We start from the raw sequence: 21,925 nt of genomic DNA on the forward strand, positions 1-21,925 counted from the left end.
CAGCGCCATGGGTTACACATGGTGTACACGGTCCAACGAAATGCTTACATGCTAATTATTACAGGGACAGGGCTAGGAGTTGAATTATTCTTTATCACAACGATCATACTCTCAGTTATGATAATTGCTTTGATGTTCAATTAATGGTCTATATGTACATGATAACAAATTGACCAATATTGAATTGACCAGTCAAAAACATTCTTGTATGATATAATTATCAGTTCTAGCAGAAGCCTCGTTGGCGCAGTAGGTAGCGCGTCAGTCTCATAATCTGAAGGTCGTGAGTTCGATCCTCACAGGGGGCAGTGATTTTACCAACAGTCTCTTTAGCCCACGGGAGAGTAAAATGTAGGCAAGATAATTTAGTGTTTGTAGTCTGCCGAATGTAATTTTTTTTAAATATCAAATTCAAACACTTCAATTGGCTAATGGTAGGTTGTAGAGCTGCTATAATGCAAATTGTTTGTTACAATGCAAAGATTGTTTAGCCTAACATTAAAATGAAATTGATCTGGTAATGTAAGACATAGACTTTCTTTCACTTTCACTTTCAAAAGCGGACAGTTACATATAGATACGCAGTCAAGCGTTGGTGGTATAGTGTTTCGCGTAGTTGTATTCTGATGTATGGACTCGGGTTCGATTCCCGGCCAGTGAAATCCGATATTTTGTTTGAATCATCCTTTGAAATTAATCTCTTCATGTAGCTTGTTAGGCATATTTTATGTCACTTTCAAAAACTGGATACTCCAAGTTAATTTTCAGCTAAGCGTTGGTGGTATAGTGGTGAGCATAGCTGCCTTCCAAGCAGTTGACCCGGGTTCGATTCCCGGCCAACGCAGCTGTTTTTTGTGTTAATAAAATGTTGAAGTTTTATTCTATTCATTTGATTTTTACTCTCTTTTACTTTGTTCTGTTGTTCTATCGCTTTCTTTTTATCCATCCAGCCCTGAGTTCTGTTTCATTGACATGGCATGCGGTGTATTCAAAGGGCGAGGATGGGGTGGCCTGAAACTACTCTGCCATGCGTTCTCTCAATGATTCAGGCTGCAGCATGTTTTTCTTTCGGTAAACAGCCTTTATTTTTATTTGGACTAATAACAGTGTATCACTAACGCACATATATTCAATATTAATTTTTTTAACATAAAATGTTGATAGTCAAAAGCCCCTTGCAGGTATAGGATGTGTCTCGTTGCCCCTGACAACGGTGAGTCGAGGAAATTTCTGGTTGCGAAAACCAATCATATCGCCATCTGCAACCAAGAGCCCGCCTGCCCGACTACTCTGCCTGTCCTGACCCTGAGCCCACCCGCCTGCTGTCCTGTACCTTTGCCCCACCTCTGGATTACTGACCTATGGTTGATTTGACCTGTTGTTACCTGCCCCTGTTGCTATAACAAATATTGTTACTTTGACAATCTGCATCTGGGTCTTACCTTGATTCCTAATAGATATTGATGATATCTGCATTTTCTGCTAAAAAGAAAGTGAAAATCTGACTCAATTATTCTATGAATGTAAATCTGTGATAGAAAAACCTTGCAGAATACTTATTTACCATTATGAACACTATCCATGTTTTTGACATGAAGGATATAATATGTTACTATTGCAATGATAACAAGACCATTGAAATTATTGGGATTTTAAACAATTATTTTTGCCAAATACTTTATTTACAACATTTTTTAAATTCTATACAAAAATTACAAATATTTTGGATTGAATTTAATAATCTTAAAACATTATCCATAGTGAATAACATCTTCCTGAATCATTATGATATTTTTTCTGAGTGAATACAATTGCACTAGAATTGTCATTTTTTTTTAAAAATAATTTTAAAATATATTTTTTTAAATGTTATTTATATGTATTTATTACTTTCTTGTTTATACCTGTGTTTTGTTTTGTTAAATGTTTGATGTAGGGATGTAAATTGTTTATTTTGTATGATGAATAAATAAAAAATAAAAAAATATCAGAGTACAATTATTGTAGGCATTGACAGGCACGAGCGGTCTTTCAATCATGACGTCGCGAGATGCGTTTTTGAGATCAAAGGGAGCCGCGTTTGCACTGTTGATAATTTCTGGTGAGTTATTTGCCAAGTTATATCATATATTTGTTCATCAATTAAAATTCTGGAAAGTTCATGGTGTGTGCATCACCTGCGTGTGCGCCAGTGGGCTGTTGTCAGAGGAGAGAGAGAGAGAGACATTTGCGCAGCAGGTCAAATAATGATATACAGACTACAGTAACTAGATAGCCAATTCAAATCATATAGTTTGGCAGGGTTATTTCGATAGTTAACTATTTAGCTATTAGCATGTCGTGTCCGATGTCCTAAAATAACTTTTAACCGCAAATGGCCAACACACAGTTGATATGGGTGGCAGTTGATGAAACCAACGCTGCATACCCGGTTGTAAAACCGTCTCTCAAGCGCTCAAAATTTGCTAGGATTCTCTTCTATTCAATACTGGCCATGTAATTCTGATAAAGTTAAAAGAATATATGATTAGAATAGCCTAATTGAGAAGTAACTCCTATGCTGTCATGATCTCCCCTGAACACTGAATATTTTAACCTTACAAATAGATAAACGTCTTAGTTCGCTACCTCGCCCACCCTAGCCATTTAATCTCTGGTTCATTGAATGAGGGAATCATTTTTTATAAAGACATAAAACGTATTTGGTTGTAATTGTAGTGTTGCAGGGTGGCCAACCCTCCTGGAGAGTCCTCGGGAGATATTTGATGTGCAGGCTTTTGTTCCAACCCGGCTTGAACACACCACATTGTAAAAAAATAAAATAATCAGCTGCTCAGCAGGACCTTGATAAACTGACTCTGGTGTGTTTGAGCAGGGTTGGATGAAAAGCCTGCACACCCAGTATCTCTGCAGATGGAGGATTGACGGACCACATGTGTTTTAATCAGTAGCCTATCAGTGCAGTATTTTACTTTGTGGGGGGTTAAGTGCCTTGCTGAAGGCCACAACGCAGGACATATATAATACATGGTATCAGAGACCAGCAGCCTTCCATTGTCAGTACCAGTGATAATAATTCATGTTATTTTGCGAAGTGGTTCTTTGCATCATATCACACAATTTGAAGTTACCTTTTTGGCCCATGGTGTCACAGATTTTTGTTTTTAGGGGGGGAGTGACTTGAGTTTTCGGACATGTAAAGAATCAGTCCTACTTGCCCGAATGACAAGTGGCGAAAAAAGTTAATGTAGAGCCCTGGTCTAAAGGGATAGTCCATGGTAGGCCGTCATTATGAATAAGAATTTGTTCTTATTAACTGACTTTCCTAGTTAAATAAAATACATTGTGTATTTTGCTGCAATTTCACCAGCAGAGAGCAGTATAGTACACTAAACAGTCCTGTATTTGCTCCAGCACGGTTGTCAGAAAGTTCGTTTATTCCTTAATCACAGGCAAAATAGCCATTTACAGCTGCGTGTTCGGGTAAGTTTTTCACTGTCACCATTCACCAAAATATTATTCAGTCATCTGGAATTTGATTCCTAAGACCAAATAGGCCTATTTGCATAATACATCATTGTTTAAAATGTTTTTATGAAAGTTGTTTTATAAAGAGCCTGATATGTCAGATTGTCAAACTCAAGTGACACTTTGAAATCCATTAAATATGTAAATTTTGAATTGATCAACCATGCACTTTATTGAATAGGATGTCATTATCTATACTGTTTTATAAACTGGCTGTTTCGAGCCCTGAATGCTGATCGGCTGAAAGCCATGGTGTATCAGACCATATACCACCGGTATGCCGCAATATTACTTCTTACTGTTCTAATTAAGTTGGTAACCAGTGTATAAAAGCATTAAAGGACCTCGTGGGTTTGTGGTATATGGCCAATATACCATGGCTAACGGCTGTATCCAGGCACTGTGTCGTGCATAAAAACAGCCCTTAGCCATTGTATATTGGCCATATACCAAATATAAATATCCAACCCACTGGGCATAGACGTTAAATGAACGTTTGTTCCACGTTGGTTTAACCTAATTTTATTGAAATGATGTGGAAACAATGTTGATTCAACCGGTGTGCGCCCATTCGATAGTATGTACATATCAGGCTATTGAGCATACTAGGACTACCTCTTCTACTTGTTATTTTTAAATTTTTAAATTTGACTCTGATTATTGATTATTGTACTGCAATGTTGAGGGAGCTAGCGCACAAGCATTTCGATGAACCTTTTATGCCGTGACGAATAGGATTTGATTTGATTTTGGTCTCCCTCGTTGTGTTGTGGGTGTGACAGATCTAAAGTGTAGGCTATGGATTTCCCAGGTCTAATACATGAATAAAATGTCAGCATGACCTAAAAGGAATCATCAGTGACCCACAAATGAGTCTAGACTCTCGAGACTCTAGTCTAGACCATATGGGAACACTAGATACAGTTTATGTCAATACACAATCCACCATGAAGCCATATGTTATGTTTAGTATTACATTGTTATTGATTACTGCATTGTTGCAGTTAGAGCTTGCAAGAAAGGCGTTTCACTGTGTGCACGTGACATTAAATACGTGCAACTTGAAATATAGCCTACAGAAAATATTTGATTAAATGAAATAGCCCAACCTGAAAATGAGATATTATTTATTCATATCTGACACCCGTTAACTGATCAAAGAGGGTGGGGGGAGAGTGAACGCGTATGCATAGCTTCGGAGAGAGAAGCGCATGGCTTGGGGGAGAGAAGCATATGGCTTGGGGGAGAGAAGCATGCACGCAGTCGAACAGCGCCAGTTGAGTGTGGGACGTCTACCAATCTTCGTCTACTACAATACCGTCTCTCCCCTCCTCAAGACAATATCCTATAGGCTCAGTGTCGAAGGGCCTTTATGCATTAAAACCAATAATGTGAGAACCCGATGCAGACCTCGTGTCATGGACGTTTAATTGTAACAACCGTTTCATTTTATTTGTGTCGTACATTTTCTTAACCGGCGGTGGAATTATCGATTTACACTAACCTACTGACACCTGGATTGAGATGCGGCAATGTTCAGAGCAATATGCACACGTGTAAACTTCTGCTGGATTTGGCTGGCTGTTCTGTTTCTGCTGAAAGTAGAGGATGTTGGCGCGTACAGCTGTCATGAGGTGAAGACCGCTTTCCAGGTGCGACAGATCGGTCCGCTGAAGTGGGTACCGGAGACACCTGGAACAGGTAACTAACTGTCTGCCTTTCCCGCGGGTCAACAGTGACAGGCTACGTTTACATTTAGTTCTGCACATTGCAGCGAGATCATGCCGACTGATAGTTTTGCACTCAAATAGAAAAGCATTTCTATTGCATTGCTTTCCAGTAGTGTTAGTTCAATGTAGCCTATTCACATCTAAACGCTGTTGCTCTTGTACGTTTAGCCTATTGAAATTACAATTCTGTAGGTACATGAGTAGTGTTACGCATGTTAGAAGGCTAACACAGCTCATTTGTCAACACTTTCGATCAAGAAAATGCACAGGTATGGAAAAGGAGTTCGTGAAATTTAGATCACAGTCGGTATTGTCATTCATCATGCTCATGTCAAGAGCGCACGTGTTTGAGAGGAGTCATATGCTGAGAGTCGGTGTAAAGGAATACTAATTGACAGACACCTCCACGGTTTTGACTCAGCCCTGACAGGCGAACAGCTACAGGATGGCGTTATGAAAACATACAGTGATCTCGCCGATTAGACAGGCCTACAAACGTATAATCTGCTCATACATGTTGCACTAGAGGAGAAGGTTCTTCTAGGGCCTTTGAACAGGTGTTTTGCCATAGGCATTTGTCACTTTATCAATAATTACCATACTGTATAAAGCACAAACATTTGGATTTCTTATTGTAAGAGCATGCAATGCAACTAACTGTTACAGAGTTATTATATAGCCTACTGAGAATTGTTTTAATTAGAATGTTTTGATATCACAGCCAAGCATCCCTGTATCAACTTGGCAATAATATTGAATAAATAACTAGAATCTTAAAATATTAAAATATTTCACAGGCCCAACCAGCTGCTTACCAAGCAAACATTCTGCCTTGAGACATGAATGAATCATTTTGCTAATTTCGTTGTCAGAGCGCTCAGCAGTGAGACACATGTGACTTCTGAAGCTCAAGCTTTGAGCTGGAGAAAACCAGATAGAGGAGATAGTTTCTACCAGATAGTTTCTCATAGACTAGACCGCTTTTCCCAAACTCGGTCCTGCGGAACCCCAAGGGGTGCATGTTTTGGTTTTTGTCCTAGCAGTACACAGCTGATTCAAATAATTAACTCATCATCAAGCTTTGATTATTTGAATCAGCTGTGTAGTGCTAGGGCAAAAACCAAAACATGCACATGAGTTTTTGGAAACGCTGGACTAGAACCTCTCTAGAGACAAGGTTACTGATGTTTTCCTCAGATTTTTCCTCAGAAGTCAGATTTCTCTTAATAATTTCATGCCTGTGTGATGCTGAGATCTGATACTTTTGGACCTATTCAGAACAAATACGAAACAGATAATTGGAAGCGAAGTTGAGTGCAAGTTTGAGGCTGATACAGGATAGGCTTGTGGACATCATCTACCGTATGTCTTCATATCTGTATGGAACATTAGGCAGACAGTAGCAGTAGGGCCATTATCGTCTTATAGAGGTTTGTCTACACCACAGGTCCACGGTCAGCTTTCTTGGTTAGCATATAATGACTAAGATTAGGAAACCTGATCCTAGATCTGTTTTTTGAAGCATAAACTATCTGGTGTTCTTAAAGGGATACTTCGGGATTATGGCAATGATGCCCTTTATCTATTTCCCCATAGTCCGATTAACATGTTGCTAGTTTTTTTTTATGTCTCTGTGTCAAGTATTAAGGAAGTTAGAGGTAGCTTTGTGAGCAAATGCTAACTAGCTTTAGCGTAATGACTGGAAGTCTATGCAGATACTCATAGACTTCCAGTCATTGGGCTAACGCTAGTTAGCAATTGTGCTAGCGCTAGTTAGCAACTTCCTGCAAACTGCACGCAGAGACATAATAATGGTAGCCACAAGTTCATCTGACTCTGGCCCAGATCTCTTAAGGAGCAAGTGGTGAAGACTGTGGTTTGGGCTTCTATCCAGCAGCTATGCTGATTTGATTCAAAACTCATTCCCTGGGGAGAGCTGGTGGTTTGAACCCAAGGATCCCCAATTGGTAGCGGCTAATTTGGGATCCTGGGGGTCAAACAGGAAACAAAACACAACAAATAATATACATAACATTACATCATCTCTGTCTCACGCTTCAGAAATAGCAGATGTCTCTTCACAGTCCCCGTTGTTCCATAAGGTGTTCCTTTATCTGTTATTTTAATCTGTTTGTATTGCTAGCTTGAGTTAGCTGGGGTGGCAGAGAGTTCCATGTAGTCATGACTCTATTTAACGCTGTGCATTTCCCAGATTCTGTTCTGGACTGGGGACTGTGAAGAGACCTCTGATTGCTTGTTTTGTGTTGTACCGATGAGTGTCTGAACTGTGTGCCAACTGCTTGAACAGACAGGTCGGTGCCTTCAACACATCAACAGCTCGCACAAAGACCAATAGTGATGCAGTCAATCTCTCCTCAACTTTGAGCCATGAGAGACTGACGTGCATGTTGTTGACATCGCCCTCCGTGTACAATTTAAGTGCAATACGTGCTTTTCTGTTCTGGACCAACTGCATTTTACCTATGTCCCTCTTTGCTGCACATGACGACACTACTGGGCAGTAGTCCAGGTGCGACAAAACTTGGGCCTGTAGGACCTGGCTGGTCGATTGAGATGTCAAGAAAGCAGAGCAACGTTTTATCATGGATAGATCTCTTCCCATTTTAGCAACCATTGAGTCTATATGTTTTGACCATGACAGCTTGCTATCTAGGGCTACGCCCAGCAATTTAGTGTCCTCAACTTGCTCAATCGCCACATTATTCAATACATGATCTAAATGAGGTTTAGCATTGAGCGAGTGATTTGTCTCATAAACAATGCTTCTCGTTTTTGAGATATTTAGCACCAGCCTATTGCTAGTTTATCCATTCTGAAACTGACTGGAGCTTTCTGTTAAGGGTGTCAGTTGTTTATTTTACTGTCGTAGCTGACGTGTATACTGTTGAGTCGTCAGAGTACATAAACACACAGGCTTTATTCAAGGTCAGTGGAAGGTCATTAGTAAAAACAAAACAATTGTCCAAGACGGCTGTCCTGCGGTACACCACACTCAAACGAATTTGAATTAGAGGGTTCCATTAAAGAAAACCCTCTGTGTTCTATTCGATAGGTAACTCTCAATCCATGAATAGGCAAAGGATGCAAATCCATAACACCTACGTTTTTTCCAGCAATAGGTTGTGATCAATGATATTCAAAAGCTGAATTGAACAAAACAGCTCCCACAATCTTCTCACTATCAATTTCTTTCAGCCAATCATCAGTCATTTGTGTCAGTGCTGTGCATGTTGAGTGCCCTTTCCTATAAGCATGCTGACAGTCTGTAGTTAATTTGTTTTCTGTAAAATAACTTTGGATTTGCTCAAACACATTTTTTCCCAAACGTTTGCTAAGCACTGGTAACACGTTAATCTTGTCAACAAAAAATGCATTAAAGTGGTTGGTAATATCAAAGGGTTTTGTTATGAACAAGCCATCTGCCTCAATAAAAAATTTAGAGCACATTTCTGCAGCATTAGTAAAGATGTGATCAATACATGTGGATGATTTAGTTCCTGTTCTGTTTGTAAATACCCTGGTAGGTTGACTGAATTGCCGGCACTGGTTACAGTTTGAAGCTTCTTTTTGAGTGGACAGCTTGATGACAACCAGTCAATATTTAGGTCACCCCAAAAATATACCTCTCTGTTGATATCACATACATTATCGAGCATTTCACACATATAGTCCAAATACTGACTTTTAGCACTCAGTGGTCTATAGCAACTTCTTACGAGAATAAGCTTTAGGTGAGGCAGGTGAACCTGTAGCAATATTACTTCCAAATAATCTGACATGAGACCCTCTCAGCCTAACAGGAATATGACTCTGGACATACATGGCAACACCTCCTCCATTTGCATTTCTATCTTTCCTATATATTCTATGATCATGTATAGCTACTACTGCATCATCAAAGGAATTATCTAAGTGTTTCAGATATGGCCAGAATATGAATGTTTTCTGATGTTAGTACGTTGTAACTTTCAAGAACCTTGTTCCTCAGGCTATATATGTTAATATGGGCTATTTTTAATTCTTTTCTGGGTTGCTTGTATGTTATTAGTGCTATTCTGATGGGCTGATCCGAGGTAGACATGTCAGTGACATTTATATTTGAGCCGAGGAACAGGAACATAGGAACATAGATTAGGTAACTTACATTGACTGCACTTATATTTCTCTGGGATATAATACGATATCCATGTCCTCTGTTGCTTATTATGTCAGGGAGGACTGGTGCGCTACCAAACCCAGACCGTCAGTCTCTTACGCAGGCCGCTATGTTGATGTGGATAATCCCGGAACCCCTGCGGTTAAGGTGAATCCCGTCTCTTTTAAAGAGAGTTGGTTGCTCCCACAGCAAGTCAAAATTGTCACAAAAGGAGACATTCCTGTCTTTGCAAAGTTTCTTCAGGAACTCATTTAGTGCAGCGAGGCGGCTGTAACGTTCCGAACCCATTCTAAAGCACAGCAGGGGGCCAGAGAAGATTATTCTCTTCCCTCTGCCAACAAGGGTGTTCAAGAGAGTGTTGTAGTCTTTCTTCAGTTCCCCAGATTGCCTAAAGCGAATGTAGTTAAAGCCAATGTGAGTGACGATGTTGCCAATACTAGAGTAGTTGGCTAGAACTGTGGGCAGGAGGGAGCACACGCGCTTGGTTGGGGCACAGGCACCTGGTTGACAGTGGACCTTGGTCGGCCCTAGGGCTGTTGTAGTGACCGTATGATTAACGCCACACCGGCGGTCACCAGTTATGAAGGCAGTCAAATTCCACATGACCGTTTAGTCACGGTAATTAGGCATCTCCAAGCTCTGAGGCTGCTTGTCATTAGTAGTCTACCAAACTTGCTAACTGCCTTGTACTCAGCACTCTATTGTTCTTTTAATCACTCTTACATCAGTGCAAATGTAATCGAAAATCGAATCAAACACTTCATGAGAGCCCATGTCTCATTTTGCGCAACATTTCTATAGGCTATGCAGTTGCGGGAGAAAACAGAGTGGTGGCCTCTAATAAAAAGAGGAGGTTTTCATCAGCTTTCTATTGGCTAGGCCTACTATATTTATTACTCAACTTTCCTATTATTAAGCACATTGCTTATATTTACAACAGGAGTATAGTCTACCTGGCTGGGATGAAAATAAACCACGGGGAAAAGCGTCCTCCATTCGCTATTGAAGTGCATTGATGACATTTCTCTGCTTCCCCTGTTTTGTTACAGGTGCATGATAATGGTCCATTCTAAATCAAAATAAATGTCACACATATTATTTAGTATATGTAAAGACAAGATTAGTCAAGAATAGTCTGATGGGTGACAATACTAACCTATGACTTGTGAATTATATATTATCATGAATGATATGCCCAGCATAAGAAACACATTTTTTTTTTATGCGACTTGTTTGAATCATAGTCACACACCTCATGTAGCCTACCCCATAGGCCTAATCATTTTGATAAGGTTTGTATAACAACTAAAGTGGCCAAATAACTTCTTAAAATTAAGCACATTAATCTGCTTTACAAGGGGTGTAGAGCCTCACTGGCATACATAAGCAGCATGTGAGTTTCAAGCTTGGGGAAGATCATTTTCACCATAAAAATGCACCTTTATAAAAAAAGCATTACATGCATAATCACATTTGCAGTCACTTTTCATAATGGTGTTTTCCGCTAATGGAACATTTCCGCTTATAGCCTACTGCCATGTGCACATTGCTGCGCTTATAATGTGAAGAAATAGTCTAATAGCTTATCAACATTTTAAGCTAAACGTTCTGATCAGTTGCGTCAGGCTCTTAGCATAAAAAAGTTTTTGTTGATGCTAGTGGTTGTATTAATTTGGGCTCTATCGCTTTCCACAACTGTCCCAGACTATGTTTGGAATATTTATTTCTCGCACAGAATAGAATAGGTCAACTTTTGTACTATGGGGGATAGTAGATTGACATAGGCTAGTGCTTTTGCTGTTTGTTAGGCCTACTCATCTTGTTGGCTGACGAAAAGTAAATGTGGACAGTTCTTCCAATATCTTCAATATGTACCTCGGAATTGGATGAGGACGCATGCAGTTGGGTCCCCGATGTGTCGGTCTTAACTTGTAGCCTGTGAGAAAGACCCGATCACATGACGAAGAGCCATGTGAGTGAGAGACACTTCGGATTGCTCAGCATACTCAGGGAGAAGGACACAAAGCAGCACTCCGGGCCGCAAAAGGCATGGATTTAAAAAATTATAATAATTTGAAACTCTGTTTATTCAGTTTTACACACAAGACAACACAGAAAAATATAAATAATATACTCAACTAGAAAAAATACAAATAAAAAAATAGCTTTAAAGATACTGTACTTTAGACAAGTTAAACACACCGGGCAGAAGGCTACACAGGTTAAAGGGCAATCTGTAGTACAGTGACAGAGCAGACACCTCATCATTGTTCCTGTAAACAGACAAGGTATAGGGGTGGAGAAATGCAACCACTCACAGACAGTCATGACCATAGACCGACCATCCACTGGACCAAAAATAAAGTTTACAATGCTTTAAATAATAATAATAATATTTAAAATTTTATGTAAGCATGAACAAAATAAAAATAAAAAAACAGGGCAAAACAAGCTCACATTTTAGTCTCTGACCCGGCAAGATGAACAAGGCATCCGCAGGTCACAATCAATAAGCACATCAACCTTAATGCCCCCCCCCCCCCAGAAAAAACACAAAGAAATGCTCATCCAGCCCTTAAGTCACAGGGGAGTCAAATACAGACTTATTTTTGTTTTAATATGAATGCCATCAGAGGATGGACTGTTTAAAGTAAGACCGGAATGGAGCCCAAGCCTCAAAACAGTTTGGGGTTCCCACGTGAATTGAATTACATTTTTTCTAGTTTCAGAGAGCATAACAGATTTCTCACCCAATATTTATAAGACGGGGGAGCTGCCATCTTCCAGTTCTGTAGTATTAGCCATCTAGCTAAAAGAGTTGAATAAGCAACAGTGTCCAACTGGATTCGTGACAGGGGGGTACCTATGGGCAGGACTCCAAAAAGGGCTGTAAGGGGAGACGGATCTATATCAGTGTCATATATATCAGAGAAACATTTAAATATTACTTCCCAGAAACCTGACGGTTTGTGACAGCCCTAAAACATATGATACAGTGTGGGTTGGTTCCGTTTTACATCAGACACAGGTATGATCAAAATCAGAGAATATTCTTCCTAGTTTGGCCCCGGACCAGTGGATGCGGTGAACCACCTTGAATTGAATGAGGCTGTGTTTAGTGCTTAAAAGAGGACGAATGCACCCTGTGCAGCACAGATTCCCAGGTGTCTTCCCCAAGTTCCTCCCCTAAATCCTTTTCCCATCGAGTCTTTAAAGGCACCAAAGAAGGGTTCTGTAAGTCATTAATGATTGCATATACATCTGAAATTGCACCCCTAGGAAGCTTGTTCAGCTCAAAGATGCTCTCTATAGCTGTATTCGCAGGCCTATGGGGAAATTCATGTGTGTTAGCTCTGAGAAAGTTCCTAGTCTGGAGATAGCGGAAAAAGTGGTATTGGGGGAGGTTGAACTTTTCCTGTAGCTGAGCAAAAGAGGCAAATGTATCATCAAAAAATAATTGGGCTAGTGAGGAGAGGCCTAGTGAGTGCCAGATGGCAAAAGCCCCATCATTCAAAGATGGAGGAAATAGAATGTTCTGATTGATTGGGCCTGATAGAGAAAAGCCTCGGAGGCCAAAGGCTAAACGGAACTGATTCCAAATTTTAAGAGACCGCTTTACAATTGGGTTGACACACCTTTTGCCTAGGGACACTGGGAGAGACGAACACAACACAGAAGAAAGTGCAGCAGGTTTACACGATTCAGACTCCATCTGGACCCAGAGTGGTCTAGGGCCAGTAGGATCAGTCTGCAGCCAGTACAAAAGGGCTCTGAAATTTGCAGCCCGATAGTATGTCTGAAAATTTGGTAGAGCTAAACCCCCCAATGCCTTAGGCTTCTGAAAATGTTTTCTACCAATCCGTGGTACCTTACCATCCCAAATAAAATACATGAATGTTTGATCCAGTGAATTAAAAAAGATTTTGGAATAAAAATGGGTAAACATTGAAAAAAATAAACACATTTGGGCAACACACTCATTTTAATGACATTAATCCTTCCGATAAGAGAAAGAGGTAGCGAATTCCAAAAAATAAAAGATTGTTTCAAACGGTCTGCTAGAGCAACCAAGTTTTCCTGAAACAAATTTGAATATTTCCTTGTCACTTTAACTCCCAAGTAGGTGAATTGATCCTGGACAATCCTAAACTGAAAACTTGTAAAAGAGCACTTTAAAGCAGCCTTATTTACAGGAAAAAGCTCACTCTTGCCTAGATTCAGCTTGTACCCTGAGATTGATCCAAACCTTTTAAGAACAGATAAGGCACGTGGCAATGAGGTATCAGGGTTGGAGATTAACAAAAGGAGCTCGTCAGCATATTTAGCCCTGGTGATGCATAGGAGAGAAACAAGGCACTTACAGATATAGGATCTTAATTTGATGAAGGAAATGCAGATGAGCTTCATGATTTACATACTTTAACTGAAAGCCTGCACTAACACACGGTTGGTTAAATACTGAACAAAAATATAAACGCAACATGCAACAATTAAAATAAATGTACTGAGTTACAGACCATAGAAAAAAATCAGTCAATTGAAATAAACTCATTAGGCAGGGGCGCAGTCATGGGTGCCAGGCCCACCCACTTGGTAGCCAGGCCCAGCCAATCAGAATACATTTTTCCCCACAAAAGGGCTTTATTACAGACAGAAATACTCCTCAGCACCCCCATCCCCACTCAGACGATCCCACAGGTGAAGAAGCCGGATGTGGTCCTGGGCTGGCGTGGTTACACGTGGTCTGCGGTTGAGAGGCCGGTTGGACGTACTGCCAAATTCTCTAAAACGATGCCTTATGGTAGAGAAATGAACATTCAATTATCTGGCAACAGCTCTGTTGGACATTCTTACAGTCAGCATGCAAATTGCACGCTCCCTCAAAACTTGAGACATCTGTGGCATTGTGTTTTGTTACAAAACGGCACATTTTATAGTGGTCTTTTATTGTCCCCAGCACAAGGTGCACCTGTGTAATGATCATTCTTTTTAATCAGCTTCTTGATATGCTACACCAGTCAGGTGGATGGATTATCTTGGCAAATGAGAAATGCTCACAAATGGATGTAAACAAATTTGTGCACAAAATTTGAGCGAAATAAGCTTTTTGTAAATATGGAACATTTCTGGGATCTTTTATTTCAACTCATGAAACATGGGACCAACACTTTACATGTTGCATTTATAGTTTTGTTCAGTATATTAACAGTATTGCATTTTTCATGTAGCCTAATTTTGGCCAGCTAATAGCCTAACCTCAGATCAAGCAACTTCACGGACTGAACGTTCAAATCCTGTTGCTACAGGATTATTCTGCTGCGACAATACTGGTCAAACTAAGATCATACATCTGTATCATCACCAGGGCTAACTACACTCCTGTCTCTTTTCTCTTCCCTGTGGTTCTGTTTCTCTTCGTGACGTGTGTGGTAACATTTGTCTGTCTTTCCTTCTCATTCCTCTTTCCTTCTCATGCCTTCACATGTGAAAATAACACAAAGGAATGTTTAGACGACAAGGTGGTTATCATCACCAAGGCCAACCCGAGCCGTTCTACTCTTTATTCTACTCTTATTAGCTATTCCATTTTTCAAATATCTGCGGTTTGGGAAACAGAAATAATGTTTGCCGTCTTGAGAAACCCTGCCTGTTCTGGGTTTCTACGCCCGGATTGATTCCTATTTAAATTGAATAAGAACATTGTGGATGTAAAAAAGAGTTTTGATCTCAGGCTTGCCCTCTCCTAGAAACCGTTGTGTGTCCTTTGAAACAGAGCAGATGACTAGCTGCTTCCAGAGATGACTCAGATTCATGTGACATCTAATACCGATGTGGACACAAACCACAGCCACTGGCAGGCTGTGTCTCGCTCTGCGCCACATCCAGGGGTAGAGGCCACTGCCACTTAATGTTGTCTGACTCGGTTTGCTGTAACAGGGAGAAGAGCAACAGATAGCCTCCCGTCGAACATACCTAGAGGTGCATCCAAACCACTCAATATGTTTGTTTTGGTGGCGATGGCGTCGTCCCGGGCAACGGAAGTTGCATGTTATTTCCAGGCAGAGCTCCTTGTGAGACAACGCAGGGGGACTGGGCCTTGTGAAGATGTCACTAGTCTGAGTGGAAGCATTTGAGCCGCTGCATGACAAGCGTTTACAGCATGCAGTGAAAGTGCAGCAGGCAGGGTATAGACAGCAGCTGACAGGCCTAGAGGATAGAGTGAGGTTTGGACTGATATGTGTGTTTGTGATTGGGGACAAAGTGAGAGCAGAGGCATAAGGTTGGAATGACTGGCATGTGTTGCTGTGTTTCCATCCATACTGTACTGTAGAGAGGGAAAGTCTACTGGTCTGGGTTTCCACCAAGGCCTCTAGGTCTGACTGTCCCCTTAAATTGAGTGCTCTACATGTTTCTCCTTTAGTTTTCCATCTAATTGGTCACCTTCTATTTTTCTATCTCTCTCACTCACTTCCTTCACCTCGCCCTCAACTCCACTACCCCCAGCTAATTCAACACAACCATATTTGCTCTAAACTCTTGTTTGTTTCTTTTTATTTGGAGTGGTCCAGAAGAGATTGCTTTGGGTCAGGCCCGTTCCCTCTTCAAAGTGCTGACCAGGGGATGGGGGGGAGAATACGAGGGTGTGTGTGTGTGTACAACTAAGACTCTCAGATCAAATGCCAAGCATAGCGACGCTTGATATTTGAAGTGCCGAAACCTTCGCTTTTTTAATAATTCTGTGTTTGCTTTAGGTTTACAGTGCTGCGTTTCATTCACGTGTGGTGAACTGATTTCTCATCAAGCGCCGTAGGAGTCTGGCTGCGGGGAACATTAGAGCCAGCCAATTGGACACGGGGTAGGGATGCGCGGGCCAGCTTGTTTGTTCACTCGCACCCGTCCGCAATTGCAATAACCCGTCTGCAACCGCCCGACTATAAGTGAAAATCTGAGGCCCGCACCCGACCCTGATCCACAAAAATAGAAAATGTGCCGTACAGTCAGAGATAGCGCAGCAATTGTTTTTTACAGACCTTTTTAGATAGGCCTATGTTTCTGCATATCATTTCCGACATTTTGGTAGGCTATTTGTTAGTCAACTTGAATATAATTAGGTACATGCATCTTCTCTTCTGTCATTACTTGTTGCCCTAGAATACAAAAGAATCCCACCAGAATAATGTCATAAATCAGTAGAAGGAATGCTTCAATTTAGTTGGTTTTTCTCTTTCATCTCTGCTTCTCTTCTGCAGCAAAGACATTTAGGGACCAACGAGAAAATGCAATACATTCCAAATTACATCATTTTTAAGGAAATGAAAAGCTGTGAAAACATGTTTCTGGAAAGATTTCAGGTCAGTTTGGATGCATATTTAATGTGGTTGAAATACTATCAGCTTTTATGACGCTGATAAAGATAGAATCTTTACAGACGGTCCCTAACCGCGCATTCATTCTCTCAAGATGCTGAAAGAAAGAAATATTAGTTCCCCACTCCTGTTCCCGAGTAAAAATGTACATTTGGTGTATCATTTTACTGCAAGAAATGATTAATTCTGCAGGAGTTAATATTATATTAGGCTATATGAGAGGTTACAGACCTATTGTCAGTGTCCAGATTTCATTTAACCCATCTGAACAGTAGCCTACAGCTCCCTTGACGTGCCATTTCGAAGTCCCCATCTTGTGACTGTTGAATTTGTTTAGCGCCTCACAATCATTACGCATAACGTAGCCGGCACTGCTATCATCCTCTTTTACCACTTCACCAAATCTTTCCCAAACATTAGGCTAATGTTCTGGCCCTTATTTTCAACTCTCCATTTTGAAAGATTTTCTAAAAATCCGACATTGTCCCTTTTTTCCTCAGTGGATTGACATGATCTTTTTCTGCCCAAGTTCCCAAAAGCAATTGGCAATTGGAGTGTGGCGCGGCGGTCTAAGGCAATGCATCTCAGTGCAAGAATCCAAGCTGTATCACATCCGGACGTGATTGGGAGTCCCATAGGGCGGCGCACAATTGGCCCAGCGTCGTCTGGGTTTGGCTGGAGTAGGCTGTCATTGTAAATAAGAATTTGTTCTTAACTAACTTGCCTAGTTAAATAAAAAAACACATAAAAACGGAAAAATTATTTGGCACGCTACAATAAGGCCCTAAAGCTTAGGCTTAGACTACGCACTAATGCCAGATAAAAAATAATGAAAGAAAACCCTCAATGTAGCCACCCACCCACTCTTCATACACAAAATATTTCATTAGCCTAAACACGCCCGCAAAGCGCTCTATATCGATATTACGAGGGCTTGCTGATCTAGCGCTTTGGAGATATATCAATTAGAGGGCAGGCGTGGTGCCGCTCCATTCATAAGCACACACGCGCTACAGTTGGCAGCTGCTTCCTTGGCCTGTTTAGATATGGCACCTCTCATCACTGTTTGGCTCAAATAATGAAATTCTGCGGTCTACCCAGGCTGCTCAGATCACAACACAGTTGCATTTTTATTATCAGTTATGATAATGTAATATGAGAATGCAACTTACAGTCTACTTACACATTCAGTCTATGTGGTACCATGTGGGACTCAAACCCTCAACTTTGTTGCTGCAAGCACTAGTGTTCCTATCAACTGAGCCATCGGAAGTCATTGTTTAAATTTTTATTTATTTGAGTTTAGCATCTCTCCAACACAAAGACGGGGCACGTCATGTGTTTATGGTAAGGGAATGGGATGGGAACGCAACATGTTATCACATGTTGCCACATCTTTGCCTGGTTACAACATCAAAGCATCTGGCAGCGACGCAAAGCTAATGATGCCCTTTTATTGGCTGCAGTTATTTTAGGCTCGTTACAATAGGCCTTCTTACACATTGTGCACACACATCCCCTCCAACCCCACCCTCCTCTATACTCAATATAAAGCCTCAGTCTTCTTTGGTATGTTTTTCTCTACCCCAACTTACTGACCACCTGCTCAGTAATTATCCCAGAAATGACTCAGCTTTATCTTTCATAAAAGAGGAGATGTGTGGCTGTAGGAAGACAACACAACAAACAAACTGCCACGAGATCGAGTTGGAGATACAGAAGCACTTCAAAAGTGTTCAATGAAAGTATCTCCAATGCCACACATTACCATCTCACATACTGTAGATACAACTTTACAGCGTCATTTGGTCAAAGGCAATATTGTTTGTTCAATGTCTGTAGTCTTGACAACGTACGTTTGGCATGTCCTCAGCAGGTCTGTTGCAGAAACAAAGGTCATGTGGTTTGGTAAGAAGAATGCCCCTCCCCACAGGTGTGATTACTACCTCTGAGGGTTTAGAGCTTGAGGTAGTCACCTCATACAAGTACTTGGGTGTATGGCTAGGCGGTACACTGTCCTTCTCTCAGCACATATCAAAGCTGCAGGCTGAAGATAAATCTAGACTTTGGTTTCCTCTATCGTAATCGCTCCTCTTTCACCCAGCTGCCAAACTAACCCTGATTCAGATGATCATCCTACCCATGCTAGATTACGGAGACGTAATTTATAGATCGGCAGGTAAGGGTGCTCTCGAGCGGCTAGATGTTATTTACCATTCGGCCATCAGATTTGCCACCAATGCTCCTTATAGGACACATCACTACATTCTATACTCTGTAAACTGGTCATCTCTGTATACCCGTCGCAAGACCCACTGGTTGATGCTTATTTATAAAACCCTCTTAGGCCTCACTCCCCCCTATCTGAGATATCTACTGCAGCCCTCATCCTCCACATACAGCACCCATTCTGCCAATCACATTCTGTTAAAGGTCCCCAAAGCACACACATCCCTGGGTCGCTCGTCTTTTCAGTGCGCTGCAGCTATCGACTGGAAGGAGCTGCAACAAACCCTCAAACTGGACAGTTTTATTTCAATCTCTTCATTCAAAGACTCAATCATGGACACTCTTACTGACAGTTGTGGCTGCTTTGTGTGATGTATTATTGTCTCTACCTTCTTGCCCTTTGTGCTGTTGTCTGTGCCCAATAATGTTTGTACCATGTTTTGTACTTCTACCATGTTGTGTTGCTACCATGTTGTTGTCAAGTTGTGTTGCTTGCTACCATGCTGTGTTGTCATATGTTGCTGCCTTGCTATGTTGTTGTCTTAGGTCTATTTTTATGTAGTTTTGTGTTGTCTCTCTTGTCGTGATGTGTGTTTTGTCCTATATTTATATTATATTTTATTATTTTTATTTTTAATCCCAGCCCCCATCCCCGCAGGAGGCCTTTTGCCTTGGTAGGCCGTCATTGTAAATAAGAATTTGACTTGCCTAATTAAATAAAGGTTAAATACAAAATAAAAATGAATAAAAAGGACTGCCCTCAGCCCTTCTAATGTCCTCAGTCCAATCCCTGTCCCAACAGTGTCATCCCATTCTGAATCTGCTTAATGTGTCTAGAGTCGGGCTAGACTCAGGATCTCTTATTGGATTTCAGTCTAAGTCGGGCTGGTCTGATGGGTGCTTATTGGATACTAGCCTCTGCCGAGTCCCCAACAATCGGATGTTCTGTTTTTTAGGGGAAATGGAAAGAGAGCCTGTGACGTGACTTCTGCTTTTGGACGTTAACAAGGCAACACTCCCTCTTAACTCCTCCACATTTACCAGATTGGTTGAACAGTGTAGAACAGAACCTCCCCCCAACAGTTGTTTTCTTCTTGTCAAGACCAGTATGTAGGGGATCTAGTTTCAGGCGTTTCTTTTACATCTGCTACGTTAGGTTTATTGATTTACCACCCAGGCTACCTCATTGGGTGTCTGTTCTGAAGTGTGAACTGGCCAATTATTTTCCTTTGTTAAACTTGTTCCATAACATCAAACAGGCAACGACTACCAGGTAGATTTGCTTTTGTGTCATTGTCATAACCGTTGTCGTAACGGCTGGATTTGATGGAAAGGGTGGGGTTGAAGTGATCTTTTGTTGCGTATGCTCCTTTGCTCCTCATGCAAAGGCGTTATGACAGGATGAAGGTGTCGGCTGTAGAGCCTAGCAGGTCATCTGGGAGAGTAAGCCCAGTTTTAAGGCACCTCCCCCTTATGAAAAAAAAACGACTGAATTACTGCACAAACACTTTAGTGCAGTAGTGACTATGTAGAGACTTGTAGGGATTGTTTAGTGAATGTGTAGTTTATGCACTACTCAGGATACGCAAGTAGAGTTTTGTAGTGTTCAGTAGGAAAACAGTGTTTCCAGTAGTAAATAGGTAGATCTTTACTACTTGATGTTGGTAGTAAATAAGTAGTCACAAAAGACTACACTGGCTTTTCGCGACCGCAGAAGACAATGAAGGAAGTAGTTGGTTGTTGTTAGCGAGCTACTGTTTTTGACGATCCGGAATGTAATCATCTTCCATCCTTTTATCATCCTGTCTTTCCTAGCCCTTATGCTGGCAACATCTGTACGTTTAACTTTCCTTTATGTTTTATGAATACTGTCATGTCGTTGCATAGCCGTAAATCCAAGATAGCGTAGCAGTCAGGCGTCTTTGTCTTCGTCTTGTCGTGTCCCGTGTATATATCTTTTTATATCCTTTTTCTTCGCATATGTTTTTAAAAGTTTTCTTAACCTCAACTTCAACATAGTCTCCTGCAACCCGCTTCACCCAATGTGGTATGGATCTGCTATTTTCTTTACTTTAGAACCGGAACCCCCAACAGAAGCTAGCCAGCTAACTAGCTACTAGCTAGTAGTCAGTTAGCCACTGCTAGCGGTCATCAGCTAACAATTAGCCCGGACAACTCCTGCCAGTCTGCACAGCGCGCGCAGACTCCATATCTCCATATCTCCATACCTACCGCAAGCTCTGAACCTTTTCACCTGGATCATCGCAGCTAGCTAGCTGCTATCCGAGTGGCTACTCCTGGCTAACGTCTCTGTCCCGAAGCAAGCACCAATTAGCCTGGAGCTAGCCTATGCTAGGCTCATCTCCCGGCTAGCTGAAGAGGTGCATCAGCCACTCCTTGGGATACAATACCTATTTTGCCAATAGGCCTGGACCCCTTTTACTGCCGATACGGAGCCCCGCCGATTCATCACGACTGGACTACCGACGTAATCCGCCCGAGGGTTTTTTTCAACAGGCTCCTCCGTCGCGACGTCCCCTGATTGCCCATCTGCTAGCTGCGGCCCGCTGGCTGTCTAGAGCATATCAGACTGTTAGCTGAAGAGGTCCATCAGCCAATTTCTTGGGCTACTATACCTATTTTGCCAATTGGCCTGGACCCTTTTACTGCACGGAGCCCTGCTGATCCATCACAACTGGTCTGCCGACGTAACCGCACGAGGGGCCTACAGCAGACTTCTTCCGTCGCAACGTCCCTCTAAGGCCCTTCTGCTTGCCCAGGCCCGCTAGCTGTCTGAATCGCCGTGTCTGCAGCCCGCCTAGCTACTCACTGGACCCTATGATCACTCAGCTATGCATGCCTCTCCCTAATGTCAATATGCCTTGTCCATTGCT

At 41.5% G+C, this 21,925-nt stretch overlaps 1 protein-coding gene and 2 non-coding genes across 3 annotated transcripts in view; all 3 read left to right on the top strand.

Annotated features, from left to right (window-relative positions):
* Positions 1–235: 235 nt before the first annotated feature.
* On the top strand, positions 236–308 carry trnam-cau. The gene has a single exon. It is a non-coding gene; the product is annotated as a tRNA-Met (tRNA).
* A 464-nt stretch (positions 309–772) lies between these two features.
* Positions 773–844, top strand: trnag-ucc. Its single transcript has one exon. It is a non-coding gene; the product is annotated as a tRNA-Gly (tRNA).
* A 3,959-nt stretch (positions 845–4,803) lies between these two features.
* LOC120056304 (glypican-3-like) overlaps positions 4,804–21,925 on the top strand; it is a 232,856-nt gene continuing 215,734 nt past the window's right edge. Inside the window, exon 1 of the mRNA XM_039004544.1 lies at positions 4,804–5,229. Coding sequence (XP_038860472.1) covers positions 5,061–5,229 — 169 coding nt within the window. The 5' untranslated portion in view covers positions 4,804–5,060. The remainder of the gene's footprint in view (positions 5,230–21,925) is intronic.

This window comes from Salvelinus namaycush, chromosome 11, assembly GCF_016432855.1.
Source record: "Salvelinus namaycush isolate Seneca chromosome 11, SaNama_1.0, whole genome shotgun sequence".
In the NCBI taxonomy this organism is placed as follows: domain Eukaryota; kingdom Metazoa; phylum Chordata; class Actinopteri; order Salmoniformes; family Salmonidae; genus Salvelinus; species Salvelinus namaycush.